General features: G+C 34.3%; 1 protein-coding gene across 4 annotated transcripts in view; it reads left to right on the plus strand.

Moving 5' to 3' along the window:
- Window positions 1–16080, plus strand: part of CDH7 (cadherin 7) — a 138790-nt gene extending 122710 nt beyond the window's left edge. For 3 of the 4 annotated variants that reach the window (XM_054461399.1, XM_054461397.2, XM_054461398.2), the window contains exon 12: window positions 6110–16080. In XM_054461399.1, coding sequence (XP_054317374.1) covers window positions 6110–6603 — 494 coding nt within the window. In that variant the 3' untranslated portion in view covers window positions 6604–16080. The remainder of the gene's footprint in view (window positions 1–6109) is intronic. The other variant, XM_063653795.1, reaches the window with a different exon arrangement.
- Window positions 16081–18488: the final 2408 nt, after the last annotated feature.

The raw sequence follows: 18488 nt of genomic DNA on the forward strand, positions 1-18488 counted from the left end.
ATTTGGTTTTAAAAAACTTTTTTTTTACAGAGTTTTAGGCTAGGAAAAAACCTAGTGGGATGTAATTTACATGACTGAATGATTTTAAAAGGATACCAGATTCAACATTTTAAATATGTTTAAAAAACATTAGTGGAGTTACTTTCCCTTTAATATAAGTAGCCTTAGAAAGCCAAATACCTCACGTTTTCATTTATAAGTGGGAGCTAAACAATGCATACACATGGATATAGCACGGTGGAATAATAGGAAACTACAAAAGGTGGGAGAGTTGACGGGGAGTAAGGGTTGAAAAACTACCTGTTGAGTACAATGTTCACTGTTTGGGTAATGTACACCAAAAGTCCAGACTTCACCACTGCAAGATAAATGGAAAATGTAAAAAATCTGCACTTCTACTCCCTAAATACATAAAAATTAAAAAAATTCAAATATGCATATTTTATATGTATATACTTATATATGCATATATAAATGTATATATATTTATAATTTCATACATGTATATATAGATATGTGGCCTTATTTAGCAATGGTACCGTTTTGTGATGATCAGATCACATCGGCAGAATTCTGCATTTCTGGGTGCCAAAACTGAATATTGAGAATTCTGACATTTGCAAGCACAGAACATCCAGAGTAGGGCACTCAGGATGACAACGAGGTTTTGAACTCCAGACAAGCTGAACACTACACATGCATGTGGAGCAAGCTTGTTCAACCTGAGGCCTGCGGGCCACATGTGGCCCAGGATGGCTTTGAATTTGGCCTAATACGAATTCGTACACTTTCTTAATATATTATGAAATATTTTTGCAATTTTTTTCAGTCATCAGCTATCATTAGCGTTAGTGTATTTTATGTGTGGCCCAAGACAATTCTTCCAGTGTGGGCAAGGGAAGCCAAAAGATTGGACACGCCTTCTGTAGAGCAAATCTAGGTGACTTCTGAAGTGTCTGCCATCTTTAAGAGGATATGACAGTTCATAATAGAATACATTCATTGGAAAGAAGGGATACATAATTGTAGAGACCTGTAATTCCATGGTTATCATCAAGTGGGGAGATTGGTTAGGACCACAGGGCTTGATGATAGTCCAATAGAAATCATGCTCCAGTTTACTGTGCAGATAGACATCTGCCAAAGATCACAGTAAAGCTGAGAATAAAGGTGCCCACTAATTTGTAGTATGGTGTGTGTTTTACACATCAGTATTTTTCTCCATATTCCCTTCCTTTTATTTATCTTGGTTTTGGGAGAATGATTCTATCCAATTGCTGGACAACTTAAACTAATTTAAAACTGACAAAAAGGCCAGGCGTGGTGGCTCACACCTGTAATGCTAACACTTTGGGAGGCCAATGCAGGAGGATCGCTTGAGCTCAAGGAGCTCAAGACCAGCCTGGGCAAAACGGCAAAACTCCGTTGAGCTCAAGGAGTTCGAGACCAGCCTGGGAAATATGGTGAAACCCTGTCTGTACAAAAAATAGCCATGTGTGGTGGTGCATGACTGTAGTCTCAGCTACTTGCGAGTGCTGAGGCAGGAGTATTGCTTGAGCCCAGGAGGTGGAGGATACGGTGAGCTGAGATCCTACTGCTGCACTTCAGCCTGGGTGACAAAGTGAGACTCTGTCTCCAAAAAATAAAAATAAAATAAAAATAAAACTGACAACACATCAGTTCAAAAGAGTGTAAAGAATTACATCAAATTTGTAAAAAAGTTCACAGTAGGGTGTTGTAATTTTATATAATTTTATTCTTGTAATTCTCTTTTCTGCATATTTCTCTGCACCTATGCATGTCTGTATATTCTTACAGTGAATTGCACTAAGATTCATACTGTGTTTATCTGTGAATATACAGTCAACAATGTTGGAATTGCTTACTTGTAGGAACACTCTCTTGATATGCTTTTGCCAGTATCCAGCACTATTTCCTACCTGCTAGAATGCTCAGAAAATGTTGAATTGAATGTTGTAAGACTGAATTCCAAAATCAGAAACTTAGGCCTGCATCATACTTTTACTGCTGTAATAGCAACTCTAACTTCTTTTGTGACATCTACTCCCATATCTTCCTCTCCTTGGTCCAGTAAGAATGATTTTTATTTAGTTTTTTGAAACAATCTGATTATATCATGCAGTCCTTAAAATATGTTTTTTCTTAGACCTGTAGGGTCTGACTCATGCCTACAGCTCCAACCTTACCTCACCTCTTTCTTTGCCCTCCAGCCACGTTGGCCTCAAATATTTGCTCACTGTCGTCACTGTACCAAGCATGTTCTTCCATATCACATCTCCTTCCCGTCCCTACCCTCAGCCTCCGGTTATCATCAGTTAAGTCTTTCTCATCTGTGTCTAGTTCCCCTAGTACACTTCTTCATAAGATCATGTTTCCCTCTTTTGGAGTAATTATTACAATTCTACTTTTACATTTATTTATTTTAATGTTTGGATCAATATCTGTTGGTCCCACTGAATTGTAAGGTCCATGAGTAAATGTTATATGTCTGCTACTATGTGCAACATTACACTACAATACCTAATGCATATAATAAATGGTTAACATATTTTTGTTAAACAGATATGTAAATTCCTGAACAACCAGAACAATCTAAGTGTCACACATGGCTAAATTTCAGCTAGAACTAAATCTTTTCTTCTATTTCCACTCAGAAGTAGAGGTCATATGACAGAAAAGAGAAATGATAAAACCTCTTAAAATATATAATCTTCGGCTTCCTTAGGCAGAGTATTCTTCTTAATACAGTGATTAGCACCATAGTCTATGAAGAACAGTTAATTCTTGTTCTATGTAAACATTAAATTCTACTTTTTATATGCATTTACATAGTTAGAAATTAATATTTTTCGAGATCATTCAAATGTTAAATTATCTAACCTTCCAAAATACCGTGTTTTTCTTTGCCTTGGACTAGATTGGGAAATAAAGCAAACTGCATAACACATTAATATTCTTGATGTGTATTGTACCTTAGGGCTGATATACCCACAGGTACTTTAGAGTTTTACTTTGATTGAAGACTTGAGAATCAAAAGTCAAGTTTATCCGTAGCATGAAATACATTTACAATAGAATATAAGAAATAATTGATATATACTATATGTAGCAATATATTTATGACAAAATTTATTACAATTAAAGAATTGGTAATTTTGAAATGTTTTGTCTACTTAGACATTGATTTAAATTAAAAGACCATCTAATTATTATATAACTCTTACCCTCTTTATACCCTTACTGACTCTCATACTCATTCATTTCTTACATCCTTTTGTTCTCAACTGGACATTTCTCCTCCTTAATTTTGCTGTTCAACATGTGTAACAGATGTCTTATTTCTACCTGCCTCCATCTGTGCATCCCATCACTATTTTCTCTCAACATCCCTCTTCATTCCATGCTTTACTTTATTTGATTTCTCACTAAGAAGTCCTACTGGGTTCTACTTTGTTTCTACTACAATTACTTTCATTTTGGGGAAACTGAAAAATTTCAGAAACTAAAGTTGTATATAAATATAAAATAATTGTTTATTCATCCATGCATTTTAAAAATTGTTGTCTTTCTTGAGCAAGCAAATTGCCTTTTGAGCTTTCATACTTGTCACCTTAGCCTTTGTTTTTTAATCACCTTGTTTGAAAGTACTAAGCATACAGTGTTATAAACAGTGTGAGGGCTTTGAAGACAGACTGAGATGGAGTATGCCTCACCCCTCACTATTGCATTTAATTACATTTAGACAGGTTATTTTATGTGTCTAAGACAACCATCAAATGGGAAAACGCCTACCCCAGAGAATTGTTGTGAGTGTTAAATAATATGTCCTGTGTGCCGACCTTCATTTCTCACGGTACCACCTTTCCTATTTCCCATTTAATCTTTGGTACATATGCCTAGCCATATATGGTACACTTTCTACTTTGCTTGTTACCTTGCTCTGTTGCATACTGATAAGTAACTGGGATTCTGCTAACTCTACTTATGTTATTTCCAATGTTCTTTATCTCTTCAGTCCACACTGTGAAGATTGATGTTGACTATTGTTATCATATATTGCTAATTTCAGTTAGTTTGAAAGTTACTTGTTCCAACATCACACAGCTAATATGTAGGAAGGTTGGACAAGGCCTTTCTGACACCAAAGCTGCAGCTCCTGTTGTAGCATTCTGGCATGTACCTTGAGAACTACAAGGCATTAGAGTTGTGAAAGTGCTAATTCTCAGTAGAAAAGAAAGGACAATCCACTTAACAGGGAAGGAAGGTGAACACCAGACTACCTATGGGAACAGAAAGATATACAAGCAGTAACTTTTGAACTTAGGTTGGTGCAAAAGTAATTGTGATTTTTGCTATTACCGTAATTGCAAAAACCACAGTTACTTTTGCATTAACCTAGTACATATATGCCCTTTTGGTGAAGCTGGTTGAAAACATCCAAATGAAGTAAACAGGAGCAAAAAAAAAAGAGAGCAGGCATATCTGTGCCAATACAGCATGAGAAGGTGGCCAGAAAAGCTCAGAAATGTATCAGTTTCTGAACTGTAGGTTATCCATAAGGTGTAAAGCTTATGAGAAGAGCAGTGCAGTAGGGTCCAGTGGGAAAGAAAAGGAGAAAGTGCCACAAAAAAACAATTGTTTTCACAACTATTTCCACAGATCACCAATACAGTTTTTTCATCAGTCACATTCCTGCTGATGATGTTAACACAGATAGCCGATAGACATTTAAGAAAGCATATATTTTTATTGAAGATGAATTCATTTTATTTAAAACTAAATAAGTGCCCAGCTTTTTGGTTTTTGAAAGTACACTGAGGTGGGGGATGGAGTATGCCTCACCCCTGGTTACTGCATTTAAGTACACTGCAGTTAAGGACATTGATGTCCTTTATGGTTTTATATTTTTATTTTCAAAAGCGTTCCTAATGCCAAAGTAAAAAGTTTACAAGATACTTTAAAAATATTTCATGCCCGCTTTTAAAAGTATGATGACAATAACGTACCCTAAACGATAATCCATATAATGTATGTTATGGGCTGTTCAGACTTTACAGAAAAAAATCTTAAGCTGATGCAATATAGATTGTTAAAAGGTATTTGTAGATGAATAAAGGTAATTCGTTGCTTTTCATATTTTTAGATTCCAAAATTCAACTATACTCTTTTTATTTCATTGTAGTTTAGTTGAAGTAGCAATGAAATCAAATGTATTCCCAATTCAAGGAGCATACAGTCACCCGGAGGCCAGAGCACTTTCCTTATTTGTGTATACGAGTGAAAAATGCACAGAATATGTTGTTTAAGTCCCCCCAAATAGCCAGTGTAGTTGTTCTTATTTGCTTTACAGTGCAACCTCCTGCTTTAAGATGTGATTTTTAGTTTTGATATAGGAAGATAAATTCCTAACATTAAAGGGGTGATTCATTTCTTAAATTTATGTTTGACAGTTGCTGAAAATCTCACAGCTTGTATTCTGTCTGTAGGTATAATGGATAAAGACCAAGTTCGGTATTTTATACATGAAAGTGGGACTCCATTTATTATAGAGAAGCTTTTAATCTTTGTAAATGGCCTGACATGCTGGATTTTATTTAACAGTTGACTTTCATAGAGAAGGAGTAGGCATTTCTTCAAAGAACCTGACCGAATGCTATGATCCATTTCTTTCTGAAATTGCAGTTGTTACATTAGACATAAAACATTTATGAATTTCAATTTGCCTTTCCAGCAATTAAGGAGTTCAAAAAAATCCCTTTGTGTTTCCTGGCTTTGAAATGATTATATTTATTATGAACTGGCCCTTCAATTTCTTCTATCAAATACATTGGAGGTTACGTTAAAGAGGAAGACATCAGTTCTGAACAGGTGTGGAAAAGGGTTCCTTGATGCATAAAAGTGTTCTATTTTAAAGCCATTTTAGCAATTTTAGCACATCTACCACTGTGAATCCTCGTGGAAGTAGGTGGCCAATTCATTTCTCTTTAAAGGGAAGAAAACCTGTAACTCAGCGTCCTAGGCCTAATTTTACCATGATGTGGGGCAATGGGTGAGTTTACTGAAACTTTCTCTTCCTGTCTCATTTCAGTGTTGATCCTCCTCATCATCACTATGAGAAGACGGAAGAAAGAGCCCCTTATTTTTGACGAAGAAAGAGACATCAGAGAAAATATTGTGAGATATGATGACGAGGGCGGAGGAGAGGAGGACACGGAAGCTTTTGACATGGCTGCACTGAGAAACCTCAACGTCATCCGAGACACCAAGACCCGGAGGGATGTGACTCCAGAAATTCAATTCCTGAGTCGACCAGCTTTTAAAAGCATCCCAGATAATGTCATCTTTAGGGAATTTATTTGGGAAAGATTAAAAGAAGCCGATGTTGATCCTGGTGCTCCTCCTTATGACTCCCTGCAGACATATGCTTTTGAAGGAAATGGCTCAGTTGCTGAATCACTCAGCTCTTTAGATTCCATCAGCTCAAACTCTGATCAGAACTATGACTACCTAAGTGACTGGGGACCTCGCTTTAAACGACTCGCGGACATGTATGGGACTGGCCAAGAGAGTTTGTACTCATAGCCTTGGAACCTTAATTTGAAATGTACTGAAGAAAAAGTAACAGCAAAAAATAAAATAAAATGAAATAAAATAATAAACCACTACATACAGAAAACAAGAACTCCACTTGCTGGAGACAGATGGTTGTAAATATTTCTCCATTTTTAATTGTTTAGGTTTCTGCCTTGGTGAGGCATATCTTCATTAGACTTATCTAAGGGACTGCACTGACCACAGACTCTGAGCATTTGAAGGTTTTTTGATAAAAATAAATGCTCAGTCGTTTGTGAATAGATAGCAACTCTCATATACCTGCAAAGGCACCAAACCTCTATGAGAAAGTAGTGCCCTGTGTTGTCAGTGAGTCAAAGATGCCCTGTACATACCTTCATGGTACTGTCATTGAGAGGAATAGAACATGATGAGCTATTGAAAAACCCTGGAACTTGTTGCAAATCAAAACTTGGGACAAATTTAATTTACAGAGATGTTTATAGCTTACTATATTATAGAATCCAACAGAATTATATTGCTCTTGATTAACATAAATATTTTATTTAGGAATATATAAATTCTCAGAAATTCCTTCCTAACTGAAAACCCTACCACAAAAGCCAATAAAATGTAGTTTAAGGCAATATAAACCATTGTTTATCCAATAAATTATGAAGTGTTCCAAATAAGAAAAAAGTAAATAATTTGATAGTTTTGAGATGCTTGTGTAGGTATGATAAAAAAAAAAGTTGCTGTCTATTCATTGATTTTTATTATCTCTTCTGATTTGTACAGGAGAATATCTTTTCTTTTTTATTTGACACATGGTGTTGTATTTATTTTGGAGCTCCAATCTCCACTAAATTCAGGTCCATCATACTGCCTCATAGTATTAAACTCATCAGAACATGCTGATTTTTCTCCAGCCCGAGCTACATGAAGGAAATGAAGCATGGAAATGGAGAAATAATAGTAAAGCAATTGAGCCCTGTTGCAGTTCACATCTCAAAGAGGAGCACAGCTACAAGGACATATAAATTGTTCTTCTGAGCCATTAGAATGTCAAAACATTGGAATAAAATCTTTGTATTTTAGAAAGACTTCCGAGAGAATTGAGATTTTCTTTGATGCAAGAATTATTTTTCAAGGTCATGAGTTCTACATGCTCCAAAGACTTTCAAGGACACAACCTTTCTTGCTGCAAACATATTGAGTAAAATATTGAGTTTTTAAAAGTCTTAATATAATGTTATAAAAATTAAAATCCATCTTTAAATTCTGATGCAAACATGTCCCTCAAGAATTAACCAAGCAATGTATGATTTCTATGTGGTTCAGATGTGCCAAAGGAAGGAAGTCAATTGCAAGTCATCATGTGTTTGACTTTGAGTTGAGCTACTTAGAGTATTACTTTCATGACCAAAACGATGTTTCTACCTATTATTTTTCCTAGATTAATACTAGTCTAATGTGCATATATAGTCAAGTAAGAATGGATTTATTTTTTCCTTCCTTTCTCCTTTGAAAAATAATTCATTGTTGGGTTCCTAATACATTTACAGATAGTAAACACTGTGTAGAGAATCATGTTCTAAAAGTGCTTTTTGAAAGGTAGACAGTGGAATTAGAATATTAATATGTTGATTACACAAAGAAGAGCTAGGTAGGATTCTGTAAACTTGCAGCCCAACTTTAGAAATGAAGTATGTAAAAGTGGCCTTCAACTTCATAAATATAAATAATCCAATAAATTTGATTACCTGCAAACAGTTCTTTAATTTGAATAGAGTTTTGTAGACATTGTTTGACTATATAGATATGCTTCTTGCTGTATTAATATGCGTATATATTTTAAAAAATTATAACAGTGAAAGACACTGTTCATAACTTTTAATCACACACGCAAGTTTTTCAAACTAAAAAAAAAAAAAAGAAACAGTGTATTTACCCAGTTCAATAAAATCAGAGTGTGGTGCAGGAATTACATAGATGTTAAGTCAGCAAGGTGCTGAGAAAACAGTTTGTAATAATCCCCTTGTTGTCTGCAAGAAGATGAAATAGTTTAGTACATTTGGATGATGTTGTCAAAACTGCTGATTGTTGCACATACCACTAAATGGAGGTGTGGATGTATTTTAGAAAAGGAACACACATCATTCACCCTGCTTTTTCTGCTTTTAAAATGTGTGTTTTTTCTCATTAATTTTTTCAAATGGTTACCAATGGTAGATTGGAAAAAGAAAGGTTCACATTTAAATAGTAATTTAAAATTATTGCATATACCCAATTGCTATTTATGTGTGGATGATTATATCAATACAGTATTACATTTCATTCAGTGGTATTTTTTTAATTAAAAAACATTTCTTGAGATGGCTGGAAGAATGTTCCTAATATAGGTAGTATTTATATGAAGTATTCTAAGCTTAATTGTAATAGTAGTAAATTGTTTACCTTTGCTTATTTTAGTTTTCTTTTTTCTTCTGAAATCTAGTGCTATATATGATGACTGACAATATTTGAGATATAGGCTTTGTTTTAAAAACAGAGATTGAAGAGTTGATTGATAAAATTAATATTAAATCTAGTTGGAAAATTCTCCAGATATCATTTAAATAAATATATATTATCAAGTTGCTTAAATTCAGTATTATACTGAAACCAACTAGAATGAGCTCACAAGAACTAATTCTGCATATCTCTTCCCAACTCCAGGTACAGTGATATCATTTTGGTAGGTTGATGTCAGCCCTGGTGGGATTATTTAGACAACAACAGTAATCAGCAAACACTACACTTTTCTCTGGAGAACAAGCTGTTAAACATTTACCAGCACTCTACTGCTTAAATTATTTTATAAAAGGAAATGTCATAATTGTAAATATAGTATGAATTTATATGATTTAAAATAATGACATGAAAGGAATTATGCTATATTTTACTACTAAATATCAATGTATGTGGTAGTGATTTCCTGACGTGAAATCCTTGGAGCTACTTGTAGACAGGGAGAGGATTCACTTCTTTATGGAAAACAATGGCTAAATTTCAAGTAGAGATAATAGTTCAGGAAGTCAATACATTTAATTATTTTCCACTTGTCCATACAGGAGCATCAATAGAAACTCAGGGTGTGCCAAATTATGCCCATTTTGAACAGTTTAATTTATTGAAAAATCAGATGCATTTTACTTGTTACTGTCTATGTCAAGGAAATACACCCAAGCCCTTAATCTGAATTGTCACCATTGCATTATTAAAAATCAACATAAAAATATAAAAATCAAATCTTAAGAAAATGGATTTCTGGAGATCAAGCCTAAATTATCAATCTCAATTCACAAATTAGTCTCTCAAAGAAATATTCCAAGATCAGCCAGCTAAAGATCAAAATCAGGAAAGAGGCATCAAGAAAAAATTAGGTGGTAATTTGCAGGCAATAAGAAGATTTTTTATTTTTCTACAAGCAATCACCAGATCTGGGATCTGGTAAATATCTTTATTTGCCAGGAAGCTCTGCTGATGACTACAATTGAGGTTAGTGGTCTACAAGATACATGCAGGAGGTAGTAGTGGTTAAGTAATGGTAGCTGCCTTTTCACTCTGCCCTCTGAGGAACTTTTAAATTATTTTATCTTCATGCACAATTACATTTACTACATTGGATGATAAACAGACATAGGCAATTATTTTCATGTCAACGGCATAGTTACACAATGTAGGAATGATATTTGTGATGGGAGCCACATGCCCAAGAAATGCAAATGCAAATAGTGTTAGCATTTATATTGAAATATAAAATCTAAAGCAGCTTAAAATAAACGAAGCTAAACACTCTGCAAGAAGCCAAATGATTTAGTTTAAACATGTTAAAGTTTTAAAGCACCAGCTGTAAATATTAATCTTCAGATTTTCAATTTGACATGTATTCACTTACAAACTGTTTTAATAACAACCCTAATTATTTTCCAAGTCACCATTTAAAGTTTTATTTACAGTTGACCTAATCAAATTAAAGTTGATGAAAGCTTCAACTTATTTTTTAACTCTTTCTGGTCAACGATGCCTGGAGGCAAGTGAAATATATATGACAAATAATAGATAAACCAATTTATTTTCTGTTAGTGTGTGTTTATTTTTTAATTATGAATAATGTATGTTGTGTGTATATATGACGGTGCATGAAAGTTGGCAGTGAAAGCTAATACAATCATGTTAGTTGGCTGGATATAATAAAGAACAAGAAAGGAATAATAGCATTTGCATTTTAAATGTAATTGAAATTATTTCAGAAGAGTGGGATAAGCCCTTAAGAAAAATGGGAGATGTTTAAGGCTGTGATTTGGCAGACATTGTAACGTATAATTCTGTGGGAAATTTTTCAAGCAAATCAAGACAGGCAGTGTGTGTTGCATTGACACTTTTTCATTGTTATGCTAACTTCTACTGGCTTGGAATGTAAGTGAAAAGGATGTGTGCCTGTGTGTTTTTTCTGTTGTTTTTTTTTTTCGTTTTTTTGACGCGGAGTCTCGCTCTGTTGCCCAGGCTGGAGTGCAGTGGCGCGATCTCGGCTCACTGCAAGCTCTGCCTCCAGGGTGCACGCCGTTCTCCTGCCTCAACCTCCGGAGTAGCTGGGACTACAGGCGCCCGCCACCACGCCCCGCTAATTTTTTTGTATTTTTAGTAGAGACGGGGTTTCACCGTGGTCTCGATCTCCTGACCTCGTGATTCGCCCGCCTCGGCCTCCCAAAGTGCTGGGATTACAGGCGTGAGCCACCGCGCCCGGCCCTGTGTGTGTGTTTTTATGTTCTATGGGAACCTTGAGAGATGTATCTGAAGCAAGGTAAAAATAAGAGTCTCAGAATTCCTGGTTAATGCTGGCATATTGTTGTCACCTGCCAAGTGACTGTTAGGCAATAAGACTAGAAAATATGGTACCGAATGAAAGGAGAAATATCTTATTTGCTGTAACAATCTAATTTATATTAAGGTAAGGATTTTGGTGGCTAAGGAAAGAACATTTAGCTGAATTATTTGTGTAATTGTCACATATTGTGCAGATTTAATCTCATTGTTAACACAGAATATACAGCGTGAATTATTTGTTATTAAATGTTACTGGGCTTTGGTGTCAGTGTGGTATACCAGAAATTACCTCTGGTCTGTGGTTATAAAATCTAGGTCAGAAGCTCAGTTTCGCCACATTTTTGCTGTGCCCTAGATGCCATTTTAATTCTCTGAACTTTTATAGCTTCATGATTAAAACTGAGTTAATTACTATCGTGTTTCAGAGGCTTGTGAATGATTAAGTGAAAGACTGTGTAAACAGTAAAACACTATAAAAAGATAAAGCTTTATTATGGAAAATAATGGGAATTATGTAAAAAGGTTGATAATTGTTATATGGTAAACAGAGAATTTCTGTTTGGAGATATATACATTAAGGAAAAATACATGCAACTTGGTATCCTAAATTGGGAAATAATATTCAAATAGATAATTGTCATAATTAATTGAAGCCCCTCAAATACAGTCATAAGATCTTAAAAGATTGAAGTTTAACTCAACATAATTCAAACATTCATATGAATTAATGATATCCATATGTGAATGGGATTATAAATAAAGAACAAATCTTTCCTACTTACGATGATAACTGAGTGGAAGATAGAGGCCTGCCTTTAGATGATCCCAGCCTCATTGCTGAACACAAAACACCAGAATAGAGAAAAAGACAATAATGAGTATAAGTTAAGTGGTCTTCCAGGCATCCAGAGTAGATAAAGAAAATGAAGTTCTAGAGAATACAATACTTTTTAAAGTCACAGTGACATATGTGTAATTAATAACTTATACACTTGAAAAAGTTAGATGCAATGATATTGACTTAACATGAAAACCATCCTGAATGCAATGCACTCTTGATGACTCAAACTCACTTATATCTTACAACAGCTCATCTTAATCTCTTATGAATGAAGAAACTCTAGGAAACTAAAAAATAATATACAATGGATATTACTTTTTGTTAGTGATGCCAAGATGAATGTTAATAAGCTCTCTTCTCAACTTTAGCTCTTAGTTATCTGGTTATTTTATGCTCATGTGAACAGACACTAGAAACAAATATATTAATAACTATGTAACTAATGAGAATGTTGAAAGTACAGCATACTTTCATTCAAAAACAAACTTGCATTTTCATTTTATTAATGAATAGAATTATGTTAATGGTTTATATTTTTATGAGCAGGAAAAAATTATATGATTCACTACCCTGCAGCTTCGTGTTCTATTTTTGTGAGTATAAACACTATGTTTTTGTATATCAAGATCTGGAATATGTTGTATACTGTATATGACCAATACTTTAAGAACAATCAAGTTTATTTTATTTTATTTTATTTTATTATACTTTAAGTTTTAGGGTACATGTGCACAATGTGCAGGTTAGTTACATATGTATACATGTGCCATGCTGGTGTGCTGCACCCATTAACTCATCATTTAGCATTAGGTATATCTCCTAATGCTAGCCCTCCCCCCTCCCCCCACCCCACAACAGTCCCCAGAGTGTGATGTTCCCCTTCCTGTGTAACTATATAGCAATTTCATTTTACATGCAGTAATTTTAAATGCCCAAAAATAAAAGGAAAAGGAAAAATAAGTCACTACACAACTTATATATAATATGTATTATGTATTTGTCTTTGAATTATGTGTGTGTATGTGTGTGCGTATATATAGACAGAGAGCATGCACGCACACACATACACATGTGCAGGAACACACACAATTTGAGGCGAAATGTTGAAGTAAAGTAAATGACTTTTAAATATTTTCTTTTTAGTTTTTAAGATGTCTATTAGATCCAACCTCTACAATTAAATTATATGAGCATACTGAGGGAAAATTGCACATTTGTAAAGCTTCTCTTTAGTAGAGATTTCAGAATTTTTTTTCTCAAATTTAGAGGAACGAACAATTCACATTAGTAAAACACACAGCATTACTTTCAATGAAACTATAATTTTTATGTTTATGAGATTCCATTATAATTACATTAAAAAGAATTAAAACCACTTTTGTAATATTTTTGCTTATGTAAGAGTCACTTGTATAGTAAAAGAGCCTTACAAATGTTAATTCAATTGACTGCAGAATTGATCCTGAAAATCCAGTTCATTTAACCTTGGAAATGAGACATGAAGCATAAAACCTGGGGTCAGGATGTATGTCAAAACTGAATAGATTATTTTCATTCAGCTCAAGTGCTATCTTTCAGGCAAATAGACTCCTACAATATTCAGTATTGGAGATGTTTAAAACAAATATAAGAAATAGAGTACTGTTTCAGAACTAACCAGTGAAGAGATGTATACAAAGTGTACTCTGAACTGGAATAAGTGTAGGAAGACAAGCCGTGAGAATGTGAGACCTCAGTGTATTGCTGTGTTTTATTGTGTGTTTTGCTGTATTTTTAAAAAATAAGAAAAAATTATCACAGAGTAAGATACATAGAAGAAAATAATTTCCGCAATTCTTGGTACCTCAAAAGACCTGACACACTACAATGAAGACTTCTCTTGTCATCATTCTCAGCTGTGATGGTGGTGCCAGCCTGGTTTCCAGCTTATACCTCCTGACAACTCGGTACAGAAAATGAGTATCACTGTAATTAAAGTTTGATATTTTCTTCTACGTGACTGATTTTTTTAATATAAAAGTATCATAATAAAGTTTTTCCATAGATATGTAATTTTAAGTTCCCTAACATTCTAACATATACATGATTTCAATTTTCTTATAAGTCTGTGAATCACTCAAGTTAGGCATTGTTAGGTTTTTTAAGGAAAAACTTTGATTCCCAGAATAACTGTAACTTACGCAAAAACACACACACACACACGAAGTAAATGGTAGAAATGAAAGAAGAAGAAGAGGAAAAAAAAACATTGGGACATTTTGCCCTTTGTCTTTTTATTATCTTAGACTGTCAATAAATGATGGTTTGGTTTAAGAGGATAAGAAAATAGCTGAAACTCTAACAATTGGACTTTCCAATCTTAATTATGCTTTAGTTCTCTTACTAGGATTATGAAACTTCTTTGTGATTCTTTTTTAAAAATAATTTAATCAGGAAGTGACATTAAATTCTGTTTCAATGTAATGAGAAAATAGAAATATTTATATTGTCATTACGATGGCACTTCACCAGTATGTCCTAATCTATTCTCTATTACGTCTTTGAGGTGGGACATTGTTATGAGAATGGACGAGAGCACAAAAACATGGCAGACCAGATTTTCTGAGGGTTACCCACTTTGCAGATTCATAAACTTGTTATTGAATAGTTGGCACACAAGGGTAGAAGAAAAATCTCAACAAGCCCTCCATCTTTTCCAAAAAAGAAAAGAAAGAAAGAAAGAAAGAAAAAGCTAAATCTTATGAAGCTAAACTGTCAACAAACAGGTCCACTGAAGTTGCCATGGGGGCAGCTCCAACCCAGTGCTGGGCTCGTGGAAGGCAGCAAGGTACCTGCATCAAGCCAAGATCCATGAAAGTGCTAATGTCATTTGAGTCCAGTTTCACCCCTACCTCCTATAAATTATTTTAAACCAAATGTGAATTAGTAGTCAAAAATGACCAAACACAGACGATAACCCACCATGAAGGAGACGGTTCATAGAAATCTCCAAGAACTTCAGATAATTCATGTAATTATCAGAAACATGACAAGAAAAAGCTTTGTGTAAAAATATAGAATACAACACAAGGAATAATGAAAAGATGATCTATGATGGTGTATACTTGCAAAATAACCAAACAGTGTATTTAAGATTTAAATATATCTTTGAAGCTAGAAGTACTATGGAGAGTGTGTATACTATATTAGACACTGTGCAAGAAGGAACTTGTGAAGCTAAAAAATAGAATGCAATAAATTAGCTAGTCTGCCACATAGAGATAAAAAGATAATCTGCAAGAACATAAGGGACAAGGATAAAATACGGAGTTTAACGTGCTTATAACCAGTGTGATCCTTGTTAATCAGAGTTCTAGAATGTTCCATTGCCTTATGTGACACCTCCACTGCCCCCACTTTTTCTTTTTTTCTTTTTTTCTTTTTTTTTTAGACAAGGTCTCATTATGTTTCCTGGGCTGGCTTTTAACTCCTGGCCTCAAGTTATCCTCCTGCCTCTGCCTCCCTAAATGCTGGAAATGCAGGTGTGAGTCACCATGTCAGGTGTCTCCCATTTTTTAACGGTAGCTTAACTTCACCTGAAGCCTCCTATGCCACTATCTTTATAGGTAGCTTTACTGACTTTGTACGACTTGGTTTAATTTATTCAGCTTAATAGTCCATTTAACCAATATTGTTATAAATTTATGAAGCTTCAATTCTAGCAAAAATAAATTATGTACATTCATCAAAATGTGTGGGACACCTATGAAAAGTGATCAGGATGCCCAAGCAATTTTAATTAAAATCAGATAATTAAATATGGCTCTGTGTTTTCATTTATCTTTTCTCTCTGTGGTGTTTTGGATTACTTTCTCGGGTTATTGAAGATCAAAATAAAGCCCTATTTTTTCCCTCTAATAAAAGGGGGATTTATTTAGGTTGTACAGAAAAGATACAATATAATCAGGGTTTAAGCGGCATAAGTCAAGATTTTGTGTTTTTTCTTCTCTTTTAAATACTCTCTTCCTACTTCTTTAGTCCATCAAAATCCTTTTAACAATATATTCAACAGCCAGAAAATCGAGTGAGTTGACGACTGGGTCAATTCTTCAGCTCTCAATTGATATATCAGTGAGTAATTCTGATTTATACCACTTCTAGGTGGTCTTCGATATCTTGATTTAAAGTTTCATAAAGATAACTAAGCTGTGCTTTGGCCATTTCACAGTTTGGTAGTAAAGGGGATTCTTTTAGTTCTAGTTCAAGGCAAAGATTGCTATCTTTTTTTTTTTTTTTTTTTTTTTTTTTTTTTGAGCATCAGTGGTGGGTCAGGGGTGAGCATGGTGTCACTACTTGTTTTCCTAAGATGTTAACAAGGCCAGGGTTGTATGACAGGCATAGATCCTTTGTACTTAAAACCATCCAGTTCCCTCATCACAAGGAATAATAGATGAATAAAATTTAGTCTCCTAGTTCATGTTGGGTTAAGTAGAATGTGTATATGACTATAAGCATGTGGAAGAAACCAAAGAAAAGTCTCACTTATATAAAAAACTTAAAAAGGTTCATATTCCACTTTCCTTAATCTAAAAATGTAATATCTAGCTTCCAAAATGAAAATAGTTGAATAATATGTACCAATTATTTAGAAAGGACATTTTTAAATTTTAAATATGTATTATGCATTATTATTTTTATTATGTATAATTATATTAGGAGAGGTTTAAATCACATAAATGCTCCTGAACTGAAATTTAAGAAACTTATTTATATGAGGTATATTTCACCATTATTGCACATATATTTTCTGAGGACTTATATTATTACCAGCATTTAACCCACGAGGAAAGTAAAATTCCAAGAGTTTCAATGAATTGGCCAACATTCCACAAGCATTGAGTGATAGGGCAGGACCTGAACCAGGTTAAGTCCATTCTGCCTTAACACTGTTATGAACATTCATAATTTGAAGTTTCATACAATGATACTGTAATTTCACCTGTTAAATGTATGTTTTAACATCACGTAGGTAGGTAAGTATAAGGAATTAAAGTTTATTGTTTTTCCTTCAGGTGGTCAGAAGGGAAAGGTCCCTAAAAAGATGACCCTTTAAGCTCTATGTTTCGGTGAGAAAATGTGTGAAGTAGGTTTATGGTCAAATTTACGTAGGCAAGTCTTTAAGTTTTAAATATTAGTACACCTTCATAGCACCACATTGGTTTATATACAAATCAAACAGGAATGCAAAAGAATTCCTGATAAACAATTTGGGCAACTGTAAAGATTAGAAGTGAAGGAGTGAAACATAATGGATGAGGGCTAGAAGTAGAAGGCATGATAGAAACAAAAATCTTCAGTAGTAACCACACTGAGAAACAAATGCACCTACCAGAATCAGGCAAGGGACAGTTTTGTTACGATAATTACTATAACATGTTATGTTTGCAGTTGAAATCATCTTCAAGGCTATTAATACATAAACAATTAGAAAAAGGTGTCTGCATTCTTAAACCCATTCAAACTGTTAGCGAAAGGTTCAAACAATGTTGCTTGAAAGTACAGTAATTTAGAGCAGAATAGGGGTTGATAAAAATAAGACCAAAAAATTATAAAACAAGAAAGTAAGATATTTATAGAAAATTATTATCCAAATTAGTTGTCATTCATGTCAAACTCCTTCCCCATCTTCAATTCAGCTTCTACAAATCTTACCCTTCATTCATTAATTTAGAAGTAAGCATCTGTATGGGGTGGGGACTGGCCATACAACAGTGAGTTAAAGAGATATTATTACTATAGAGTTACTAGACTGTTTTCTCTGAATGTGGTTCCTGGATTACCTAAGTCATAGTAATTCTTGTTACATAACAGAATTCTTGTTAAGTGTGTTTCTGCAGACTTCATATTGTACATTGAATTTTAAGATTGAAAAGCTTAGCATTTCAGGGCATCCTCTCCTCCTAATCACTAACAACTACCAGAGAAATGTCCCAGCCAGGATCAGTGGCTTACGCCTGTAATCCCAGCACTTTGGGAGGCCAAGGCAGGTTGATCACGAGGTCAAGAGATCGAGACCATCCTGGCCAACAAGGTGAAACCCAGTCTCCACTAAAAAAATAAAAATAAAAAATAAAATAAAATAAAAATTATCTGGTCATGGTGGCACGCGCCTGTGGTACCAGCTACTCGGGAGGCTGAGGCAGGAGAATTGCTTGAACCCAGGAGG

Source organism: Pongo pygmaeus, chromosome 17, assembly GCF_028885625.2.
Source record: "Pongo pygmaeus isolate AG05252 chromosome 17, NHGRI_mPonPyg2-v2.0_pri, whole genome shotgun sequence".
NCBI lineage: Eukaryota > Metazoa > Chordata > Mammalia > Primates > Hominidae > Pongo > Pongo pygmaeus.